This window comes from Tupaia chinensis, unplaced genomic scaffold (assembly GCF_000334495.1).
Source record: "Tupaia chinensis unplaced genomic scaffold, TupChi_1.0 Scaffold000322_1, whole genome shotgun sequence".
Classification (NCBI taxonomy): Eukaryota; Metazoa; Chordata; class Mammalia; order Scandentia; family Tupaiidae; genus Tupaia; species Tupaia belangeri.
Genome location: NW_006159816.1, coordinates 5,187,379 through 5,208,887, shown reverse-complemented (window position 1 = coordinate 5,208,887; position 21,509 = coordinate 5,187,379). Strand labels below are relative to the sequence as shown.

The following is a 21,509-nucleotide window of genomic DNA, read 5'->3' as shown; positions in this document are numbered from 1 at the left end:
GGACCCGGTGGCTTAAAACTCACACTGGGCGCATGTGCATGTGTGCCCAGGATCCCAAGAGGAGAATGGAGGAGAAGGGATTGGGGCGTGACCATCCCCCCTGGGGGGTGATTTCTCGCTGTCTCTATGTCTCTCTCTGTCTGGCTGGCGAGCGCACACACCCTATAGCGAAAACCTCTCCACAAAAAAATTAAATAAATAAAATAAAGACAGCAGAGATATAAATATAGATCACAATATTAACCCATAGATCAATCTCATTCTTGATCTATAGGTTTTGGTAATATTTATAAGCACTAACTGAACCAGCAGTATATAAAAAAAAAAAATACTAGTATCAAATAGGATTCACCTCAGATATAAAAGTAATACAATTGTAAAGTTTAAAAGTTTTCAAAGAGTATAGAAATTAACAAAATTTGGAGGTTAAAATTGGAATGAGATTCTTAGGGTGTCCATTGGCTTTAACTCTGTCAAAATGCCTGCATCAAAAACACTTGAATCACTGTCCAGCTCTGGCGTCTTTGCTGAGGGTCACATTGATCTGCGAGCTGCTGCAGGGGCGTCTTTAGGAGTCAGCACCATGGCAGAAGACATCAAGACCAAAATCAAGAACTACAAGACCACCTCTTTCGACAGCCGTTTCCCCAACCAGAACCAGACCAGGAACTGCTGGCAGAACTACCTGAACTTCCACCGCTGCGAGAAGGCAATGACCGCTAACGTGGGTGACGTCTCTGTGTGTGAATGGTACCGGCGTGTGTACAAGTCCCCCTGCCCCATATCCTGGGTTTCAAGCTGGGATGACTGCCGGGCAGAAGGCACATTTCCCGGGAAGATCTGAACTGGCTTCACCCACCTCTCCTCTGCCCTCCGTCCTTGTCTCAGGTGGCAAAATGGGACCTGGGTACATGGTTATCCACCCATGTATCACCCTGGGACCTTGAATCATGACTTAACTAATAATAAAAGTTTATTGGAAAAGTGTAAAAAAAAAAACACTTGAATTGAAGCGTTCTAAGCAAATAGATTATAGAGTTATTATGAAAATATTTCTGCATTCATGCAATTTTCCTCTTCAGTTAACATCTGCTTCCTACTTGACTCTTAATCCATTTCTTCCAATATTTCTATTTTTTATTTAAAAAAAAAAACTTGGTAAAAAGTTTATTAAATTTTACATTACAGAGACCAAGACTGATAGAGAAAGAGTCAGCCATACAGGTACTCCCACCAAGGTCAGCATGCCATGTACCCCCTGTCATCTTAGCTACCCCTGTGTGCTCAGGGAGGCCTTAGGGCGTGAACCAGGGCCTTTTCCATGTGAGTCTAGGCGCATTACTACTATGCCACTACCTAGCCCCTCTTATGGTTCTTAAGAGGTATTTGTATAAACTTTTTTCCAGTGGCTCACTTCATTTTTTTCTTAAGAATTATTTTATTTTATTTCATTTTTTATTATTATTCTTTCTTTTTAATTTGACCAAAGAGAGACAGGGCAAGTAAAAAACCAAGTTGCCAGATCTAGGACTCAAACTGTATCGGCCATGTGAGAGTCCAGAACTTTAACCATCATGCCACTTCCCAGCCCGGTTCACTTCATTCTTAAATATATTGTGTTTATTTGATCAAAGAGCAATGATCTTCAGTAAATAATTAAGTAGTTAGAGCACTCTATTAATATACTTGAGCCGAGCAGACTACTAATGTACATCATTTTTTAAGATTTCTCAGTTTGACATAATAGAACTGTCATCTATCCAAACATTGTTCAGAATTATGACTGTCTAGAATGTCACCCCCTTAGCATTTTGACGTAATTCCAGCATGATTGAGATTGTTATGGAAAATGACAATGTGTACTTTACTTCATGCTGGCAAGAAAACAAATTCTTTTTTTTTTAGTATTATTAACTCTTGTGGCTTAAAATGTATACATGATGCTCCTCCACAAATCCTTTTTATTGTAGAAGCAGAAACATTGTAGACTTAAATATCTGTGAGAAGACAGGCAAGGAAACATTGAGAGACTTGCATTAGACCACTGAGTGACTAATGATTTCTGCCGCCACTCTGCAACCAGGATTTCCTTACTCATATAATAAAATGGGACTACCCAGATGGATTTTTAACCAAAGAAAAACCACAGAGTGGAACAAGACCACCATCCTTATCGGGTCCTGTCCCCATTGTCACCAAACAGTGGCCTGATACAGAGTTTAAAGACAGATTCAACTCTTGGTTCACTGGTTTTTTAATTGTACAACCTGGAATAGATCATCTACATCTACGAATCTCTTTTTCTTCTTCTTTTATCTTTTTAACTATAAAATGAGAGATTGAACACAACTAAATTTTGAGGTCTTCTTGCTTTCTGCGATATTCTTACATTCAGAGTGATCAGCTCTTCACAATTGATCCTGAGGACTGATCAAATGAGACTTTAACATATCCTTTATCTCACTAACAAGCTCAATGTGCATTGAAAAATTGTGATTTCACCATTATAATCTTCAATTTGCATGTTCTCCTGATTGGTTAGTTGTATGTTCTGGTGTATTGTATGGCATTGTTGCTATGATTAACTGATGGTCACTCTTTGCTTTGAGCTCTCCTCTTTTTAAATAGCAGTAGGAATAGTAAATATACTGTTTACCAAAAAAGTAACAAGCCAAACAAGTCAGGAAAACAGCAAAGAACAATGACCTCCCAGGTCCACTATTTCCTTCTTAGACAAGATAAACTAGAACAATGACCTACCAGCTCCACTATTTCCTTCTTAGACAAGATAAACTATAGTCATCTCGTCTAAAAAAACAAACACACACAAACAAACAAAAACCAAGTAAACAAAATGATAGCTGCTTGACCTACATCATGAGCGTATTGGAAAAATCATGTGAGTCAATGCATGTGTCCACATGAAGAATAAAATCTCCATGAAGGCAAATGTCTATGTCCTTTTAGTGACCAGTGCTTCCCAAAACTTCTAAGAGAGCAAATGTAGCAAGATGTGTACCTGACACATATTCTACCTTCAGCCAGTTGACTGTCATTGTAAACATAGCACCAGACCCACAGGTCTGTTCCCTGGTTGAGCTCCCTGCCGTTAGTGTCCATAAAGAGCACAGTACACTTTACGTCACTGAACCATGAAGGGCACATATTTTCCCAAAGTCTTTTTCTGGGAATAATTGTGAAGGATCATCTTCCAGGTGAATGGCTGTGACCTTGTGCTTCCAACTCAAATAGAACTGTGTTTTATACACTGGTCCTGGGGAAGATGTAATTTCAAGAATGACTTATCACTGTGCACGGCTGTGGGAACAATAACCTTTGCTCGACCCAACGATCTGTGCATAATCTGCCCCCTGGCAACAATTTAGAAGCAAGAAAGTAAAAAGGAGTTGTTCTCTCATTCTCTTTTACTTAAGACATCTATGCTCAGGATCAGAAATTAGCCACAACGTGTACAGTTTCGTTTTTTAACTGAATGGTGCTTTAATGTCTAAAACAATGAAAAGATCCCTGGTAACAACACGCAGGCATTGGAATAAAATCTGAAAACAAAGGACATTCTAGAGTAAGAGAAAAATGTACTTTCAGTCTCGAAGAGACGGTAATTCCTGTCACCTCATGTCAGAAGCTGAAAGAATAGAAATAGCATGGACCAGCAGGTGGTATGGAGGTTAAGGCAGCTGGATCTCACATGGCTAACAGCACGGTCTGAGTCCTTGTGACATGGCAGCTGGGTCTCACATGGCTAACAGCACGGTCTGAGTCCTTGTGACTTGAAAATCATGCTGGGCTCTTGGACGTGCCCAAACCCTAGAGAAGAGGAGAAGGGATTATTGTGTGGCCATTCCCCCAGGTAAGGGTTGCGGGGGAGGCAGGTGATTTCCTACTTTCCCTTTCTCTCTGGTTCTCTGTCTCTCTCCAGTGAATCTATGTGTCCTATATCAAAATAAATAAATAAATAAATAAATAAAATAATAGGAAGAGCCAAACTTGTATCATGTCCTATGGTTATCCTAATGTTGATGGTATAATGTCAAACTGCTAAACTGAAGTTTAAAAATATATTTAGAGTCGACCACTGAAAAGGAACAAGAGACACTTGCAGGTTCATCCAAGACTGTTCATCTTCATGACAGGGATGAAAAACTGAAGGTTTATTTCGATACCTCATTCTTGGTTTAGAAATAGAAAATAGAACAAAATTCAGTTACCCTAAACCACAAGTATTATTGAAAAATAATGACAAATAAATTTGATATCAGTATTAAAAGCTCTGCAAAATTAATATGGAACTTTTTTTTGAGAGAGAGAAAGAAAATAGGTACAAAAAGGTTTTGAGAAACCAAGTATACCAAATAATCAGGCACAGAAGTCTGAAAAGTTAAAACTTCCGAGGTACCTTGGGACCAGCAGATGGCATTTGATTGCAGTTCGAGTCCTGGACCCGGCAACTTAAAACCCATGCTGGGCATGTGTGTGTGCATGCCCAAAACCCCAAGAAGAGAATGGAGAAGAAGATGTACCCCCTGGGGGCAATGATTTCTCATTTTCTGTCTGTCTGTCTGGCAAGCGCACATACCGTATAGCAAAAATTTCTCTGAAAACACACACGCACACACACCACCAACAACAACCCACCAATTTCCAGATGCCATGGTGTGACTCGATGCTATGAAACACTGGGTGGCACCTTTACAGAAAATGTATTGGTTTCCCACAGCCAATTATTACATGCTATAGACAGCAATTCTTCCAAAACACCAAATGCCCTTTTCAGATAGATAAAGCACATCCTCTGGTGGTGTCAATTAAGTCTCGTGAGGAATCATTTTAAATTCTCTCCTGTGAAAGAGTTTCATTATTGCACTTCCGTTCTGTTTAAACCCCTGGAAAGAACTGTTTCTAACAGACCTTCAAAGCATCTCTTGGGCAGCTCTAACTTACATAACCTCATTTTTCAAAACTGTTCATTACTTTCTTCCCCTCTTAACACGCTCTTGCTCCAGCTTGGGTCCGCCTTTGGGGACCTTGCTGCCTGCTTTGGTAATATAGCAGTGCCAACCTTTGAGACTTTTTCTCATTTCTAAATGGAGTGTGCAGAGTATGAAAGGAGGGGGAGTAATGCTCCTTTGTTGATTGGCAATGGAATCAGAATCTGCCAGTGAAAATAACCTACAATTATATCTAGCCGAGATATTATCCAGGGCACAAGTGGGAAAAATAAAAGAAAATAATGGAAAATGACAAGAAGAAATAGTTTCATTTCTACCTCCAAAATTGAAAGGAAGAGAAGGGGAAAAAAATAAAGATCTAAATATATTTTTTAAAAATCAATACATAGAAAGAAATAAACTACAAAATATGTCACAAAATTATTTTATATCCTATTTGAAATTCTCCTACCCGGAATATAGTGTAGCTTCGTTTAGATAGCATACACCATAATTTTGATAAAATATATATTTTTTGAAAAGTCCTCTATGTAGGCTGCAGCATAATTTATGTTGAAATATCATGTTTTACCACTAAGTGCAACTGACTACTATCTGCAAATTCTTATATATATATGTTTTATAATTTTATTTTAATTTCATTTATACATTCAATCACATAGATCACTTAGCTTATAAAGTGAATGTTCTAAACTTTTCAAAGCAGAAAAAAGCTAAAATTAAAGTGATTCTCACCTCCTTTTCATACTCAGGAGAAAAAAATTTCATAAAACCAGCTTGGGTCCGCCTTTGGGGACCTTGCTGCCTGCTTTGGTAATATAGCAGTGCCAACCTTTGAGACTTTTTCTCATTTCTAAATGGAGTGTGCAGAGTATGAAAGGAGGGGGAGTAATGCTCCTTTGTTGATTGGCAATGGAATCAGAATCTGCCAGTGAAAATAACCTACAATTATATCTAGCCGAGATATTATCCAGGGCACAAGTGGGAAAAATAAAAGAAAATAATGGAAAATGACAAGAAGAAATAGTTTCATTTCTACCTCCAAAATTGAAAGGAAGAGAAGGGAAAAAAATAAAGATCTAAATATATTTTTTAAAAATCAATACATAGAAAGAAATAAACTACAAAATATGTCACAAAATTATTTTATATCCTATTTGAAATTCTCCTACCCGGAATATAGTGTAGCTTCGTTTAGATAGCATACACCATAATTTTGATAAAATATATATTTTTTTGAAAAGTCCTCTATGTAGGCTGCAGCATAATTTATGTTGAAATATCATGTTTTACCACTAAGTGCAACTGACTACTATCTGCAAATTCTTATATATATATGTTTTATAATTTTATTTTAATTTCATTTATACATTCAATCACATAGATCACTTAGCTTATAAAGTGAATGTTCTAAACTTTTCAAAGCAGAAAAAAGCTAAAATTAAAGTGATTCTCACCTCCTTTTCATACTCAGGAGAAAAAAATTTCATAAAAAAATCATTAATTAAAAAATGTTTTATTTGTGGAAACAACAAATAGAATAATATGGGAGTATAAAATTATCTACACATTTATTTACAGGTAAAAATAAATATAGGGAAACAAGAAAATTAACAGTGCTATTTCTGAAAGCTAGAATTATAGGTGATATTAATTTTTCCTCTTTTTGTACTTTTCAGATTTGATAAAATATGCTTATATTACTTTAAGGAAATTTCCTATTAACTAGGAGATAATCTTATCATAAAAGGAAAGGGGAAAAAATCCAAGAAAAACAAAGTTTCCTAGTTCTAAGATAGCCAAATATACTTAGGATTCTACTAAATCTCACTTTTAGTCAAAAAAGAATTCACATTTTCCAAATTGCAATTCAAATATTTCAGTGTTCTAAGAGAAAGAGAAAAAAACTTGCTGTTTTATTCAAATAATAACACTAAGCTAGTTATTCAAAGAAGACACTTATCCATGTTCATTTGAAATCTCCAGTAAATAAGAATTCACAACACCCTGTTCTGGTTCTTTCATACCCATTCTTCTTGCCAAGGAGAGCTTATTTATTTCTAATCTGCAATTGCAGATCATTCCGTCTTGCCCAATCTTTGTATAAATCATAGATAGAATTTATCAGACAGTTCTTTGTCATTTTGCACTTTTAGAAGTTGCTTGACTAAAAGACTATTTCAAGCTAGTGAGAGTCATGGATGTCTCAGTGTCTTCATATCCTAGTGCTCTGAATTTGCCTCAGCCTCTGAACTTTTCCTCCCAAATGTGCCTGAGTCCTGTCTGTCCAGGACTACACTATCTGCATCCTGGCTATGTTGTTAGGTTAAAACTATTCAGTCTCAGAACCAGCAGTTAGCATAATGGCTATGTTGCTGAACTCTCATGTAGTCAACGGCAGTTCGAGTCCTGGACCCAGTGATTTAATCTCATGCCGGGCCCGTGTGTGTGTGTGCCCAAGATCCCGAGAGGAGAATGGAGGAGAAGGGATTGTGGCATGGCCATTCCCCCCCCCTGCCCCGGGGGAGGGGGGTTATTCTCTCTCTGTCTCTCTATCTCTGTCTATCTTTCTGGTGAGCGCACACGCCCCATAGCAAAAACTTCTCCAAAAGAAACAACAACAGCAACAACAAACTATCCAGCCTCTGAACGTCCCCAGTCTAGAGGATAGTAAATAGTATTGTGATTTCAATGTGATACTCACAACAGATGCAACACAAACATACTCGAGATGAATGTAATACTATTTAAAATGACACTTTCTCATAATTCAAGTTTAGTGCATAAAGCAACCTAGAGAACATGCAGCTTATATGAATATCTGTAGTAAAGGGGGAAGAATATTAAATTGAAGAGTCAATTATTCTTCAACTTAACAATTTATCATAGTTATTAGAGGCAGAGCTTTGGATCAAATCTTGCTTCGAGTAAAAGATCCAATTTTCGGGCCGGCAGGTGGCATGGTGGTTAAGGGCACTGAACTCCCACATGGCCTACCATGGTTCAAATTTTGGACCTAGCAGTTTGCTTTCTCACTTTCCTTTTCTCTCTCTCTCTCTCTCTCTCTCACTCTGACTCTCTCTGGTCAAATTTAAAATAAGTAAATAAACTTAAATAAAATAATTCTTTCTAAAAATTCCACTTTTATGTGAGCACTTATGATATTAACTTGACTTAATTAAGCAAACTCACATGGATAAAAGTTACAGAAAACATTGTTGAGTTATCTAACTTATAATAAGTATATATCTATGGCCAGTCGGTGGAGTGGTAGTTAAAGTAGGTAGATTCCACATGGTCGACTGCACAGTTTGAGTCCTGGACCTGGTGACTTTAAAGACAAGCTGGGCATGTGTGTGTGGGTACCTAAAATCCCAAGAGGAGAATGGAGGAGAAGAATTTACAGTGTGACTATCCTCCGTGGGGGATGCTTTCTCACTCACCTTCTGTCCCTTTTTCTGCCTCTCTTCTGTGATTGCACATGCCCTACAACAGAATGTTTTGTTGTTGTTAAGAGTATATATCTATGGACCAGCAGTTAGCGTAATGGCTATGTCACTGGACTCACACGTAGTAGACCGCGGTTCGCGTCCTGGACCCGGTGGCTTAAAACTTACGCTGGGCACGTGTGCGTGCGTGCCCAAGATCCCGAGAGGAGAATGGATGAGAAGGGATTGCGGCGTGGCCATCCCCCCCTGGGGGGGTGATTTCTTGCTTTCTGTCTCTCTGTCTCTCTCTGTGTGGCGAGTGCACACGCTCTGTAGCAAAAACCTCTCAAAAAAAAAGTATATATCTAATCACTACTTAAAATTGTTACATAATTATATATTTACTTTGCTTATTGTCTATCTTTACTATATACATTAGAATATATTTTGCAATCCATCTTTACTAGAATAAAAATTCTGAGAAGGAAGGAATTTTTGTCTTACTCATTAGTTTAATTTCAGCACTTGGTACCACTCCTCAAATATGGTAATTTTCATAAAGTTGAAATTTATTAAACAATGAGTAACTAAATAGTTCTTCCACATTGGGTCCACACAGTGGAACACTACGTAGCCACTAAAAATTATGTGTGGATCAGCGATCAGTAAGAAGACTCTGCATCCAACATTTTAACAGTTACAACCCTGTGACATATTGAGTTCATTCATTTCGTGTTCCTAATAATTGCAGAATACCTTACTAGATCCTGCAGAGTACTTGGAAAGAGATAACCAGAAGAATGTTGCACCTAAGCACTTATTTCCTTGTTGACTCTTACAAACATAAAAAGAAAAGCTAAAGAAGTAGAAAATTGTGAATACCTATATATTCAGAGGACCTTACTTTTTTTGCAAAGAGCATATAAGTCTACATGTATACCAAGCATTAGCTGCATCTGGAATAAAAAATGCTCTCTATAGGTATCATCTTTCATTTTGTTCAATTGTTGTATTACTGACATTTTCTGAAGATTTTGTTAAATATTTTCTTAATAAATGGTTTATAAAAGTCGAACTGCAGTCATTTTGGGGAATCTAAAAATGTTATACAATAAAATATAAGAAACCACTTTTTTTTTTTTTTTGGTAGAGAAATTTTTGCTTTAGAACATGAGTGCTCACCAGTGAGACAAAAAGCAAGAAGTCACCCTCCAGGAGGATGACCATGCTGCAATCCCTTCTCCTCCATTCTCCTCTTGGGATTTGGGGCACGCATGCATACATGCCCAGTGTGAATTTCAAGCTGCCAAGTCAGGGACTTGAACCACGATCAACTACATGGGAGTCCAGTGACATAACCATTGTGCCACCTATTGGTCCCAAGAAACCACTATTAAGGATAAACATCAATCACTTTTGGAATGGTGCCTACTTTGGTCTAAAGTGACCAAATTTGATGTATGCCTTGAAAGAAGAAGAGGAGAATTCCATGGAATATAGGGAATATAAGAAAAAGTAGGAGGGCAGGAAGCCAAAACAAAATCAGAGTCAGAGTAGATCAGTTTTTGTTGAGTGTCAACCCCTACGCTGACCCCTAAGAGGCAGAACTGCTCTCTCACCTCAGTTAGATTCTGCCTAACAAAGAGGCAGAGAATAGTCAGGAGTCCAGGAGTCCATAGCAATATTTTTTATACAGAAAAACAAACAAAAACCCTAAACCAAAACGAAGTAAAAATACCCTGAAGGTATGCATGAGTTTTTACTAGGTACCGCTTTGGTAATAGTTTTCTCACAAATCTGAACGTTTCCGAATATGTCAGTCAGACATAATCCAGTGAACACAGAGCAAACCCAAATTGTTCTCTAAAACTCTCATAGTTTCAGTGATTAGATGAAACATGGCTAATATTCATCAAAAGGTAAATAGCTCGGTGACCAAACCATTTAAATGTAGATAAATCACTGCAATTAGTGAATTATGGGATTTAATCCAAACTTTTCCAGAACTGAAATCTTCTTGATCAAATATAACTTGAAATCATGAGCTACCTGCCAGAACTTCTAAACATTTTTCCTGAACACTGATTTGTAATTAAAATTTTATTGCAGCAGGTTTGAAAAGTCTTTGTTGGAATATAAAGAGGAGGAAAATTAGATGAGAATACAAATAGCATTTCTTACAATTAGTTAATTTCTCTTTTAGCATTTGAGTATCTTAAAGACAATAGTGTATCAATAGAAAAACACATAAACTTGTCTGGTAGAGTTGTAATCCTACTACCCAAGTATTTAACAAAAAAAAATTTTTTTTTTGAGAGGTTTTTGCTATAGGGCGTGTTCACCAGACAGACAGAGACAGAGAGACAGAAAGCGAGAAATCACCCCCCAGGGGGGATGGCCACACGGCAATCCCTTCTCCTCCATTCTCCTCTCAGGATCTTGGGCACTCACGCACATGTGCCTGTCGTGAGTTTTAAGCCACCAGGTCCAGGACACGAACCGTGGTCGACTACGTGGGAGTCCAGTGACATAGCCATTATGCTAACTGCTGGTCCCCCCGCCCCCGAATTTTTTTTAATTACTATTTGAAAAGTACTTTTGAAGAAACTATTCATAACAGAAGATATCTATCCACCTTTGCTCTCATTAAGTCGATTTTGTTAAATTGATTATTTATTTAGGAGTTGGCAGTTATGGTAGAATCACAATAGCTTGCAACCATGTCTAAAGGCATTCACATAAAAAAAAATCAGTCCCATTTTAGTCAAATGCCAAGTAAATAACACATATGTGAGCTGCATTCAATCTTTTTGGGCTATAAATTTGTTACTCCAATCAGCATAATATATTCCCCATCCCCTCTCCTCACTATAAAGTTCAATACCTCTTACCCCCTGACAGTTTACAAATCCTAACGTTATCCTTACACAATCAGAACTAGTTTAGAAATGTAAGAACAAGAGTTGATGAAATCCTTCCATTATCTGACTGTGAGTCTCAGACCTGTTGCTGATCACAAAACTCTAGTTTCTGAAGAGACTCATTAGCATCATCTGTGCTCTATCCTCAACACCAGTTGTCAGGGCAGTAACCACCAGTAACAAGCACCTGGAACACAGCCAGTCGCCCAGCAGTCAAGCTCAGCTGGCCGCATCCCAACTCCACAAAGTGTCTGAACATGTCGGCACAATGGAGAGCAGCAGGTAGCTGAACATTCCAAATTATAAGCTGAAGAGAGGCGACCATGGGCTCAAGAAAACCTTTAGAGATTAGTCAAAGGAGTATTTCAAGCAACACCTACTTATATGGCATTGTTGGAAAGTAACTGCAATAGATACATCATACTTTATGCAACATTGCAATAAGAAATGGTGCCTTTGGGCCAAAGTACAGGCAACTGGGAGGGTAGATAAGAGATGGAGTTCATTTCCATTTCTCAGGCTTCATGCTGGCATGCCCACACATCTTAATGGATCACAACTTTGCTCCTATCCAGGTCTCATTATTTTATTCTGCAAAATAATACCTCCCTTTACTCACCCAGGAATAACAAAGTATTAAATTTATTGGATGCAAGAAGTCTAGTCATATTGACTAAAATAGCTAGCTTATATATATATATATATATATAAAATCACTGAAAAACAGAAACAATTGCTTAAAACCCATAAAATGAACCAGAGAATTTTAGTTATCTTTTCTGCATGGCTTGCCTTTGTGTGTACTTCCAACATGAATGACCAAACTAGTAATTTGTCAGTGTATAACTTATATTATTAATATATACACATGGCAGACTAAATTCCACACAGAACTCTTACCAAATTCTAGGGGATTTTCCAAGAACTTTAAAGAGCATGATGTAAAGTTATTAAAAAAGAATTTTTCAGGCAAAGGCTCATGATCACCTATCAAAGACTCCTTCACTGAGGGCCAGTAACTGATATGGTGGTTGAGGCACTGGACTCCCACATGACCAACTGTGGTTCAAGTCCCTGACCTAGCAGCTTGCTTTCCTCTCTCTCCCTCTACCCCCCCATGTGTGTGTGTGTGTGTGTGTGTGTGTGTGTATCTTGTCAGAGCACCTGTCCTATAGCAAATTTAAAATAATAATAATAATAAAGTAAAATTACATAGATTATTTTAAAAAAAAATGATTCCTGTATTGGATGAGAGCAAGGATGGTGGGGAACAGACTTGATTTTTCCAGCTATTACATGGTAGAGCACAGTCATTGAATCATAGGCTTAGAATTTTCAAGACATACAGTATGAGCCTATGCACGATTATGTTAGTTATATAAGGAGCCCAGTAACAAATGCACATTTATTTTTAAATTTATCTCTGGCAATTAATTTACTGATTTTCATACCGCAAAATGTTTTGAAATGATAACATAGCTTATAGTCTCCAGAAGCTGGTATTTAAAAGTGATTTGAATATACAGATCATTTTATGTCAAATGTGCAATAAAATTATCACTGCTTATATGAATAATGACATGGGAGTTTGTATAAAGTAAAATAGCAAGTAAGGTGGGGCTGGCAGGTTGCACGGTAGTTAAGGGTGCTGGACTCTTACACAGTCGACCGTGGCTAAAGTCCTGGACCTGGAGGCTTGCTTTTTCACTTTCCCTCTCTCTGTCTCTCTCTTTCACTCTGTCCCTCTCTGGTCAAATTTCAATAAATAAATAAAGTTAAATAAAATAATTATTTGAAAAAACAGCAAGTAAGTTTCAAATTAATTTGACTTTGAAATGTATGGTAATATCTCATGATGTTCTTTCATTGCTAATAATTGCTACCCTAAGTACTCTCTGTCTATTATCTATTTCACTCCTCATAGCAACCCTATGATGGAGGTTCTCAGGCTTAGAGAGATTCAGCAGCTTGCTCAAAGTCACTAAACTAATAAGTAGCAGAGTCGAGAGTTGAACTTGCCTTAGAGGCTTTCCTGACTCCCGAGCCTTTACTTAACACTGGGGACATGGCTTCCTTACTTGTAGACAACGCCGAAATTATTTCTGTTGATGGAGTTTATGTTGTTGAATGTTGAAGCCTGCCCAGCAAAGCAAGGAAAGTAATTTGAGTTTTTAGATGTGAATTGACCAAAGTTGGCAGCGCTCTAAAAATATAGGCATACGACTGCTGCAACCATTGTAAATGGAATCACTATTTCACTATTCATATAAGCTATGTGATAAATGAAATGAGAGCTATAAAACTTTTCTTGCCCCTTGACTCAATAATTTCAGTCTTTGAAATATACCTCAAGGAAATAACACAAAATATAAAGGTAATTTGCTCAAGATGTTCATTTGGGGGCTATTTGTATCGGTGAAAAACTATAAACAACTCAAATTCCCAATAACAGGATAATGACTAAGCAAATTAGACTACACAGAAAGAAAAGGAAGAAAACTTTATAATTCCCCAAATGACAAATGTAGAACACCTTTATATGTGGATACAAGAACAAGTCTTAATGTTAAAAAGTAGAATAGTAATTAGTAAAAGGAAAATCTTATGCAGCCAAGTAAAAGAATATGTTTATTAATAATGACATAGGACAATTTTAAATTATAAATAAGTATGTCCACAATTTCATTGATGAAATTACAACACCAGAAGAGTACCTGGCATGTAAGTCATGTTCAATAAAAATGTTCTTTTGCTAAATGAAAACAAATGTTATTTATTCACATCTTGCGGCAACAAGAAAGCCAGCCACTATCATTTGCATTTAGTAGAATCAAAGAGGAGTGCGCAAGTGTTATGTTTTTTTTTAAAAAAAGGAGAAGACTTAAGGTATGATCTGATTGGATGCCACTGGCATGGGGAAGATAAAGGCAAGCGAACTAGAAGCAGAGTGTGTTAGATTATTATCGTGGGTATTAGTTTAGAGAACATATTTGGCTTACTCTGATTGACCCTGCGTGGAAAGTACATGGGTACGGAGAGTAGAATAAGAACAAAACACAGGGAATCCAGCAGTCATTGATCAAGTCCTGAAAGTTCTGGGCTGACTGCTTCAAAGATTGTGATATGGCTTTCTGGGCTGGCTGTTGGAGAGAATATCAAAGTATTGTCATACATGGTCTGGTCATTATCCATTTATGTATATCCAATCTCTCACTATGAGTTATCAGCTTTTTGAATAAAAGGATATCTCTCAGGAACAACAAGATGGAAGAGATGCACAGGGCAGGGGTAAGATGGAAGGGGTGCTTCTGTTTCCTTTCCAGGCACATCACCTTCCAGCACCACCATGTGTGCAGGAGCCCAGAAGCTCTACTTAATAAAAACTCAACAGACTTGGGGACCAGCAGTTAATGTAATGGCTATGTCGCTGGACTCCCATATAGTCTATTGCAGTTCAGACCCAGAGGCTTAAACTCATGCCAGGCACATGTGCGTGCGTGCCCAGGATCCCAAGAGAATGGAGGAGAAGGGATTGTGGCGTGGCCATCCCCCCTGGGGGATGATTTCTCACTTTCTGTCTTTCTGGCAAGCACATGACCTATAGCAAAAACCTCTAAAAAAAAAAAAAAAAGAATAAGCCAACAGACTTGTATGTAGGCACTTTTAAACTGAGACCCGACTGTATCTTACATGTATTCATGTGCTGTCACTAGAAGCTAATCTTTTATGGGGATTTGCTACATGCTAGTGCTCTTCCAAGTTCTTTCCCTGCATTCTCTCATTTAATCTTCCTACAGCTCAATGAGATATGTATTATCGTTATCATCCGTCTTCTAAGAGGAGGAAATTGGGGCACAGAGAAGCTAAGTAACTTGCCCAGGGTTACACAGGCCATGGTAGAGATGCAATTTCAACCCAGATAGACTCAGTATATGGTCTGCACACCCTCTATGTCATACCCCCCACCTTACTTGGAAAAAAAAAAAACAAAACTAGATTTTGTTTTTTCTATTAATTATTTCTGGATTTGTTTTCTGATCTTCTTCTTCACCATTTCTGTTTGGTTAATAATATACAGACTGTCTAGAGCAAAGAATAATAATCAGATCCAGAAGTTGCTGAGGTAAAGAATCTCTACCCGGTGTCACTTGCGTGGACGCAATCTACCTGCCATGAGTGGTAGAGCTCCTTTGAAGGAGTGAAACTAGAGTAGAATTTTTAAGTCAGGTTAGGGAATTGTAAATGCACATGGATAATTGCAGAAGAGAAAAATGGAACATTTGAAATAAGGAAGTACTCCAGTGAGGTTGAATATAAGCGATACAAGGTGCCTGGGGATTAGTAACAAATATAGAAGACCATTTAAAAACTCTTAGGAAAAAAGTTAATTATAAAAAGGTATGCTTTACACTTATCCAGCTCTTATCTGTCCCCCCAAAATTTAAATTCATGATCTTATTTAATTCTCATGTCATAGATAGTGGATAATACAGTTGACAGATGAGGAACCTGAGAATCAGCGCCCAAGTGGTTCACTCAAAGAAGCTGCTTGTCATTAGCTAAGCTGGAACCTCTGTACAAATATTCTCTTTGAATCATAAAGCCCTATCTCATAAGTATAAATCCACTGAGTAAAGTCCAGAAAACAAACCTAAATAAATGAAACAAAATGAAAAATAAATACATAATTGGGATCTCTTTAAATGAAGGAGGCAAAATGAAGGTAGGACCATCTGTGTATAAACTGTTTGGGGAGTGACACTGATATGTAGTTGTTATGTTTGGAAAGACACAAAACTCTGACTCTTAATCCTTTTAAGATGCACATCTTCTCAGGACTCTGTCATCCAAGGTGCTGAATGCACAAAATGAAGTTTTTGCCTTATCTGTGCACGTTATGGAAATATTTTTATAGTGACAAAGGTGGCTTACATTTATATACCTTTCTAAATGTCCTCTCTTTCTCACCTGGTTCTAGCTCAGTTCAGAGGTCAAATACCACCTTTTCCAAGAAGTCCAGATTCCCCATGTGAGAATCACTCTCTCTTTCCTAGCATTCATAGCATGTCTTAGAACATCTTATTGCTGAATCTTGCCTCCTGCCCGTGTCTTTTCTGAATGCCATCACACATGTGAGTTTTATCTTTGTACCTCCCACGACCCCAACAGGAGAGTTTCACGCACTGCAGTAGTTTATTGAATTGGTAAGAAATCATCTGAGTCGTATTGTGCTCTGCCAGTTTATAAATCTTTACTGGAATTTGGGCTATTCAAATTCCACCATAGAAACAATCTTGACCAAGGACAATCTTCACTTAAACTCTTTTTATTTCCTTATAATCATATTTTACGTTGACCTTCTGCACCAAAACATTTGTATTAAAATGTGTTAGTAATAAGCACAGATAAATAGCAAACCCACCTCCAGAAGGTTAAATTATAAAGTGTTTCTCAATCAAATAAGAATATGGTCATTGGGACCAGCAGATGGCATAATGGTTGCATTACAAGACTCCCATGTGGTCAACCGAGGTTTGAGTCCTGGACTCAGAGGCTTAAAACTCATGCCTGGCATGTGTGTGTGAGTGCCCAGGATCCCAAGAGGAGAAGGGATTGTGACATCAAGGGATTGTGGCATGACCATCCCTCTAGGAGGTGATTTCTTGCTCTCTGTCTCTGTCTCTGTCTCTGTTCCTCCGGCAAGTGCATGCACCCTATAGCAAAAATCTCTCTCTTAAAAAAAAAAAAAAAAAAAGAATATGGTAGTCACTGAACTACTGAACTTAAACCAATTTGAGATTTGCTTTCACCACAAGTCTTATAGATATTCCTATTCAAAATAAAGGTAAGATCTTCAAAGCCAAAAATTCAGTTCTTTGAAGACTCTTTCAACATAAGCTGGAGAATAAACTACTGGTGAAGGAACCTAAAATTTCAGAGCAAAAGGTACATCACTTCTAGCAAGGTCAATTGCTCTTCAGGGACGAAAATAATGTTCTTTTTATTAGCAGTTTGGAATAACAATTAAATAACATTCATTTTATTGAGACTTTTATGTAAGAACTGAGAAAACAATTCTTCATTGTAGTTATGAAAACCCAAGAAAAAGTGCTGAGTTTCTGAAACACAATAGTCTACTGTCAATAGTTCACTATCTTCCCTTGGGCCATGTGTGGTAGTGAAATGATCCTCAATTAAAAGGCTTACTTCTAAGGAAGATAAAGACCAGGGAATAACAAGAATACTGCCATAGCTGATAATGAAAAGCAAGCTAGGAAAAGATAATTATATTGAATGAAGCACATTTCATGTGGTATAATTTTATGAAATATCAAAAAACTCCCACTATATTTTGTACAACATGAGAAAAGCTCTTTGATCTATGAAAGAGCTAATCCAATAGCTATTCACTTAATTCCAGTCTTTTGAGGAGGGGATAGCAATCAATGATCCAAAAGAAAAGTACACGTCACAAAAGGCATGAAATCTTACTTTTTCATCATCTTCAGTAAACGGAGCACCTTCGGGAATTTTATTTATCGCTTGGGCCACCCCAATAATTTCACCATCACTGCTTCGGATAGGCATACACAATAATGATTTTGTCTTGTAACCAGTTAGCTTGTCAATTTCATCATTGAATCTTCGATCCTGAAAATAAGAAGAGAGTATTAACTGCATGTCTATTGTTATCAGGGAGAAGTGTATTTCTGCCTATGACATCTTATCACTGGGAATGCTCCCCCATGGATTTTTTAATCACTATAACAGATCTGATTTCATGTTGAATTCACTAAAGGAACATAAATGGTAATAAAATCACCTTAGATGTTAACCATCGTAAATAAAGAGAAACTTTAAACCGGTTACAACATATCAAAATTGGGGAAGGAGAATGCAAATGTTTTTAAGGAAATCCCACAGTATGCTATTTATTAAAACGTGTTGTTCCATAATGCAATTGGATATGAAATATCACATAAGAAAATACATAAAAGTACATATTAAACACTATGAAAAAATATCCAGAAAAGAACTGCTGTATTTCTGGCCAAAATGATGCTAGCGGTGGGGGGGAACTGAGTTTATGGTGATATTTCAAAATATTCCAAAAAAAGAATGGGATAGAGATAAAATGCTTCTTTACAGAATGTCAGTCCAAATATATAGAAAGATAATCAAATCATAAGATACCTATCTGCAACTACCAATATAGTAATAGTCATAAGCAAAGATCATCGATGGATGTTAATACTGTTGGTAAAAGATTGTTGTGTAAGCTGGACATTAATTTCTAATTGCCACTCCAGAGATTTCTTATTAATTACAAAGGCAGAAAATGCCTCTGTAATGAAGAGATCTGGCAGACACCACCTTGAATAAGGAATCAAGCTTAGTGTCCCATTAAAAGGACAAAATAGGGGGCCAGCAGGTGGCACAGTGATTAAGGTGTTGGACTCCCTCATGGCTGACTGCAGTTTGAGTCTTGGACTCGGGGGCTTGAAACTCACACTGGGCATGTGTGCATGAATGCCCAAAATCCTGAGAGGAGAATGGAGGGGAAGGGATTGAGGCAAGACCATCCATCCCCCACCGTGGGTGATTTCTCACGTTATCTCTCTCTGTCTCTCTCTGTCTTTCTAGCAAGTGCACACTTTCTATAGCAAAAATCTCTCAAAAGAAAGGACAAAATAGCATTTTTAAAACATGCACTTAATGTTAGGCCGAATTTTATCATAACATCTACTTTCTCAGATGTGATAGAGGTGTTATAATTGTGTATGAGAGTGTCATTATTTTTAGATATTTATGCTAGAGTATTTTGGGTTGACAAGTCATAATATCTTCAATTTACTTTCAAAGGACAAATAGGAAAAAAGAAGGGAGGGAGAAGAGGAGAAAGGTGGGGAAAAATTGGTTCCAAAGGGGGTCAGAGACTAAAACTGCTCTAAGGAAGACAATAAACTAGATCTGGGATCATAGTTTCAAGCCATGGGCTGGAGTGAGGCGTCTCTTTATGCCCACACACCCTTATTAAAAGAGGCCTAAGAGACAAAACAAAGCACTGCTCTTTACTATCGTCTGGAGCTGTCGGTTTTAGCTAACCAAGGGCAAGGAGGTTGCTTGTAGATAAGGTAGTAGCCCTAAAACCATACTAACACTGCAACTGGCTGCCTGCCGGCCCTCTGCCTAGGTCTGTGGTATCTCTAATATAAGGGCAAGAGACTTTAACCCTGGTTCTGGTCTGGGGATCCACAGGGGCTACTCTAAACCCTTAGTCAGGTAGGGGAGAGCCCAAAAGGTGAATGGGAAGTGAAAACCCAAACCAAACAAAACCTCCTGCACAAAATGACATGCAAACTTCCAGAAAAATACTTGTTTGTAGTAATTAAAAAAAAAAAAATCACTGAAAACCACTGAGTCAGACTGTGGGCTAGGCGATGTAGCAGGAAGCAAAACAAACATCATTCCTACCTTCAGGGAACTTGCATCTGGTAAGTAAGGAAGATGACATGTAAATTTTTAATTATCTATTGTGGTAAGTTATATTGAGAAAAAGAACAAGCTGTAGGAGAGATACTTAATTGGAGGGACTTATTTTTATGGGAATTAAAAAGGACAAGTGAGGCCAGCAGGTGGTGTGGTGGTTAAGGCACTGGACTTCCATGTGACCGACCATGATTCAAGTCCTGAACCCAGTGGCTTGAAACTCACTAGGTGCGTAGATGCGTGCTCAAAATCCCAAGAGGGAAATGGAGGAAAACGAATTGCCCCCTGGGGGTGTAATTTCTCACTTTCCTTCCCACTGTCTCTCCAGTAATGTACACACTTTATGGCAAATGCCTTAAATTAAAAAAAAAAAAAAAAAAAAAAACTAAAAAGGACAAGTAATTTGAGATCTGAATCATAATAAGAATTTGCCAGGTTACGAATGGTGGAAAGAACGTGCCATGAAGATGGAACAATGCATATAAAGACCCCAAGGCAGCAAAAGGCTTCGTAAGTTCCAAAAATCCAAAGGTCAATGTACCTGGAGCACAAGGAGCCAAAGAACGAATGAAAAGGGGAGGCAGGGACCACATGTGCCAAGTCTTTCAGGCCTGGAAAGGAGTTACATTTCATTTCAAATACGATAAATAACCGCTGAAGATAGTGAAGCAGAGGAATGAATGGCATGACTCACTACCTAACATTTAATGGTCTCTGAAAATATCTTGCTTACTTGCTTTTCCCCCTTCCAGAATGTAAGTTTAAAGACAACAGAGATCTTATTTACAGCTTCTTCCTGGTGTATTGGAAGCCGAATGTCCTCGCAGAGCCTGAGGAGGCCGATCTCTGTTTCTCTGAACCTCACTGGCCAGATATGCCCATGACTCAGCATCTCTTTAGGACCCACCTACTCCCAGGATGGCATTGGACGTGTTCAATAATGCATTTCAAGTTCTTTATTTTAATCGATTTTGGCTTTTTAAAAAGTTTCTTTCTTTCTTCATAAGGGAAACAGGCAGGACCCATATGCCAGGATCCACTCCTAGTCTCTGCTGGCCTGGTGTGTTTGGGGAGGTACTCAGATGTGAACCTAAGACCTTTCCCCTGTGAGTCTAGTTGCATTACTACTGTACCACCAGGCTCCTGGATTATTTATTTTTTAAAAGACTGCACTATATAGTTATCTAAAATACAGAGAAGTTGTCAAAGCCTTAGGCCTCTCATATCATTTGTTGCCATATATTTAGGGAAGAAGAAGATAGAAATGGTCACTGCAATGCCAACTATGTAAGTAAAAAATGGGAAACCATGCGAATATTGATCAATAGAAAAATAAATAAATGATGACCTTTTGATTTGTGAGCATACTATACAGCAATTTAAGTGAGTAAGCTAGAGTTACTTCTATATACATGACTGAATTTCAAAAACATAACATTGGGAACCAGCAGTTAGCGTAATGGCTATGTCGCTGGACTCCCACGTAGTCGACCGCGGTTCGTGTCCCGGACCCGGTGGCTTAAAACTCACGCCGGGCGCATGTGCGTGCGTGCCCAAGATCCCGAGAGGAGAATGGAGGAGAAGGGATTGCGGCGTGACCATCCCCCCTGGGGGGTGATTTCTCGCTTTCTGTCTCTATGTCTCTCTCTGTCTGTCTGGCGAGCGCACGCGCCCTACAGTGAAAATCTCTCCAAAAAAAA

The 21,509-nt window shown here is 38.0% G+C and overlaps 2 protein-coding genes across 2 annotated transcripts in view; one reads left to right on the top strand and one right to left on the bottom strand.

Annotated features, from left to right (window-relative positions):
* PDE11A (phosphodiesterase 11A) overlaps positions 1-21,509 on the bottom strand; it is a 439,743-nt gene that overhangs the window by 372,747 nt on the left and 45,487 nt on the right. The window contains exon 2 of the mRNA XM_006151668.3: positions 17,812-17,970. Within this exon, the coding sequence (XP_006151730.1) occupies positions 17,812-17,970 (159 nt within the window). The remainder of the gene's footprint in view (positions 1-17,811; positions 17,971-21,509) is intronic.
* Positions 512-999, top strand: LOC102473692 (cytochrome c oxidase subunit 6B1-like). The gene has a single exon (XM_014589016.1). It carries the CDS (start codon positions 584-586, stop codon positions 842-844), a length of 261 nt encoding a protein of 86 aa, XP_014444502.1. The 5' UTR covers positions 512-583; the 3' UTR covers positions 845-999.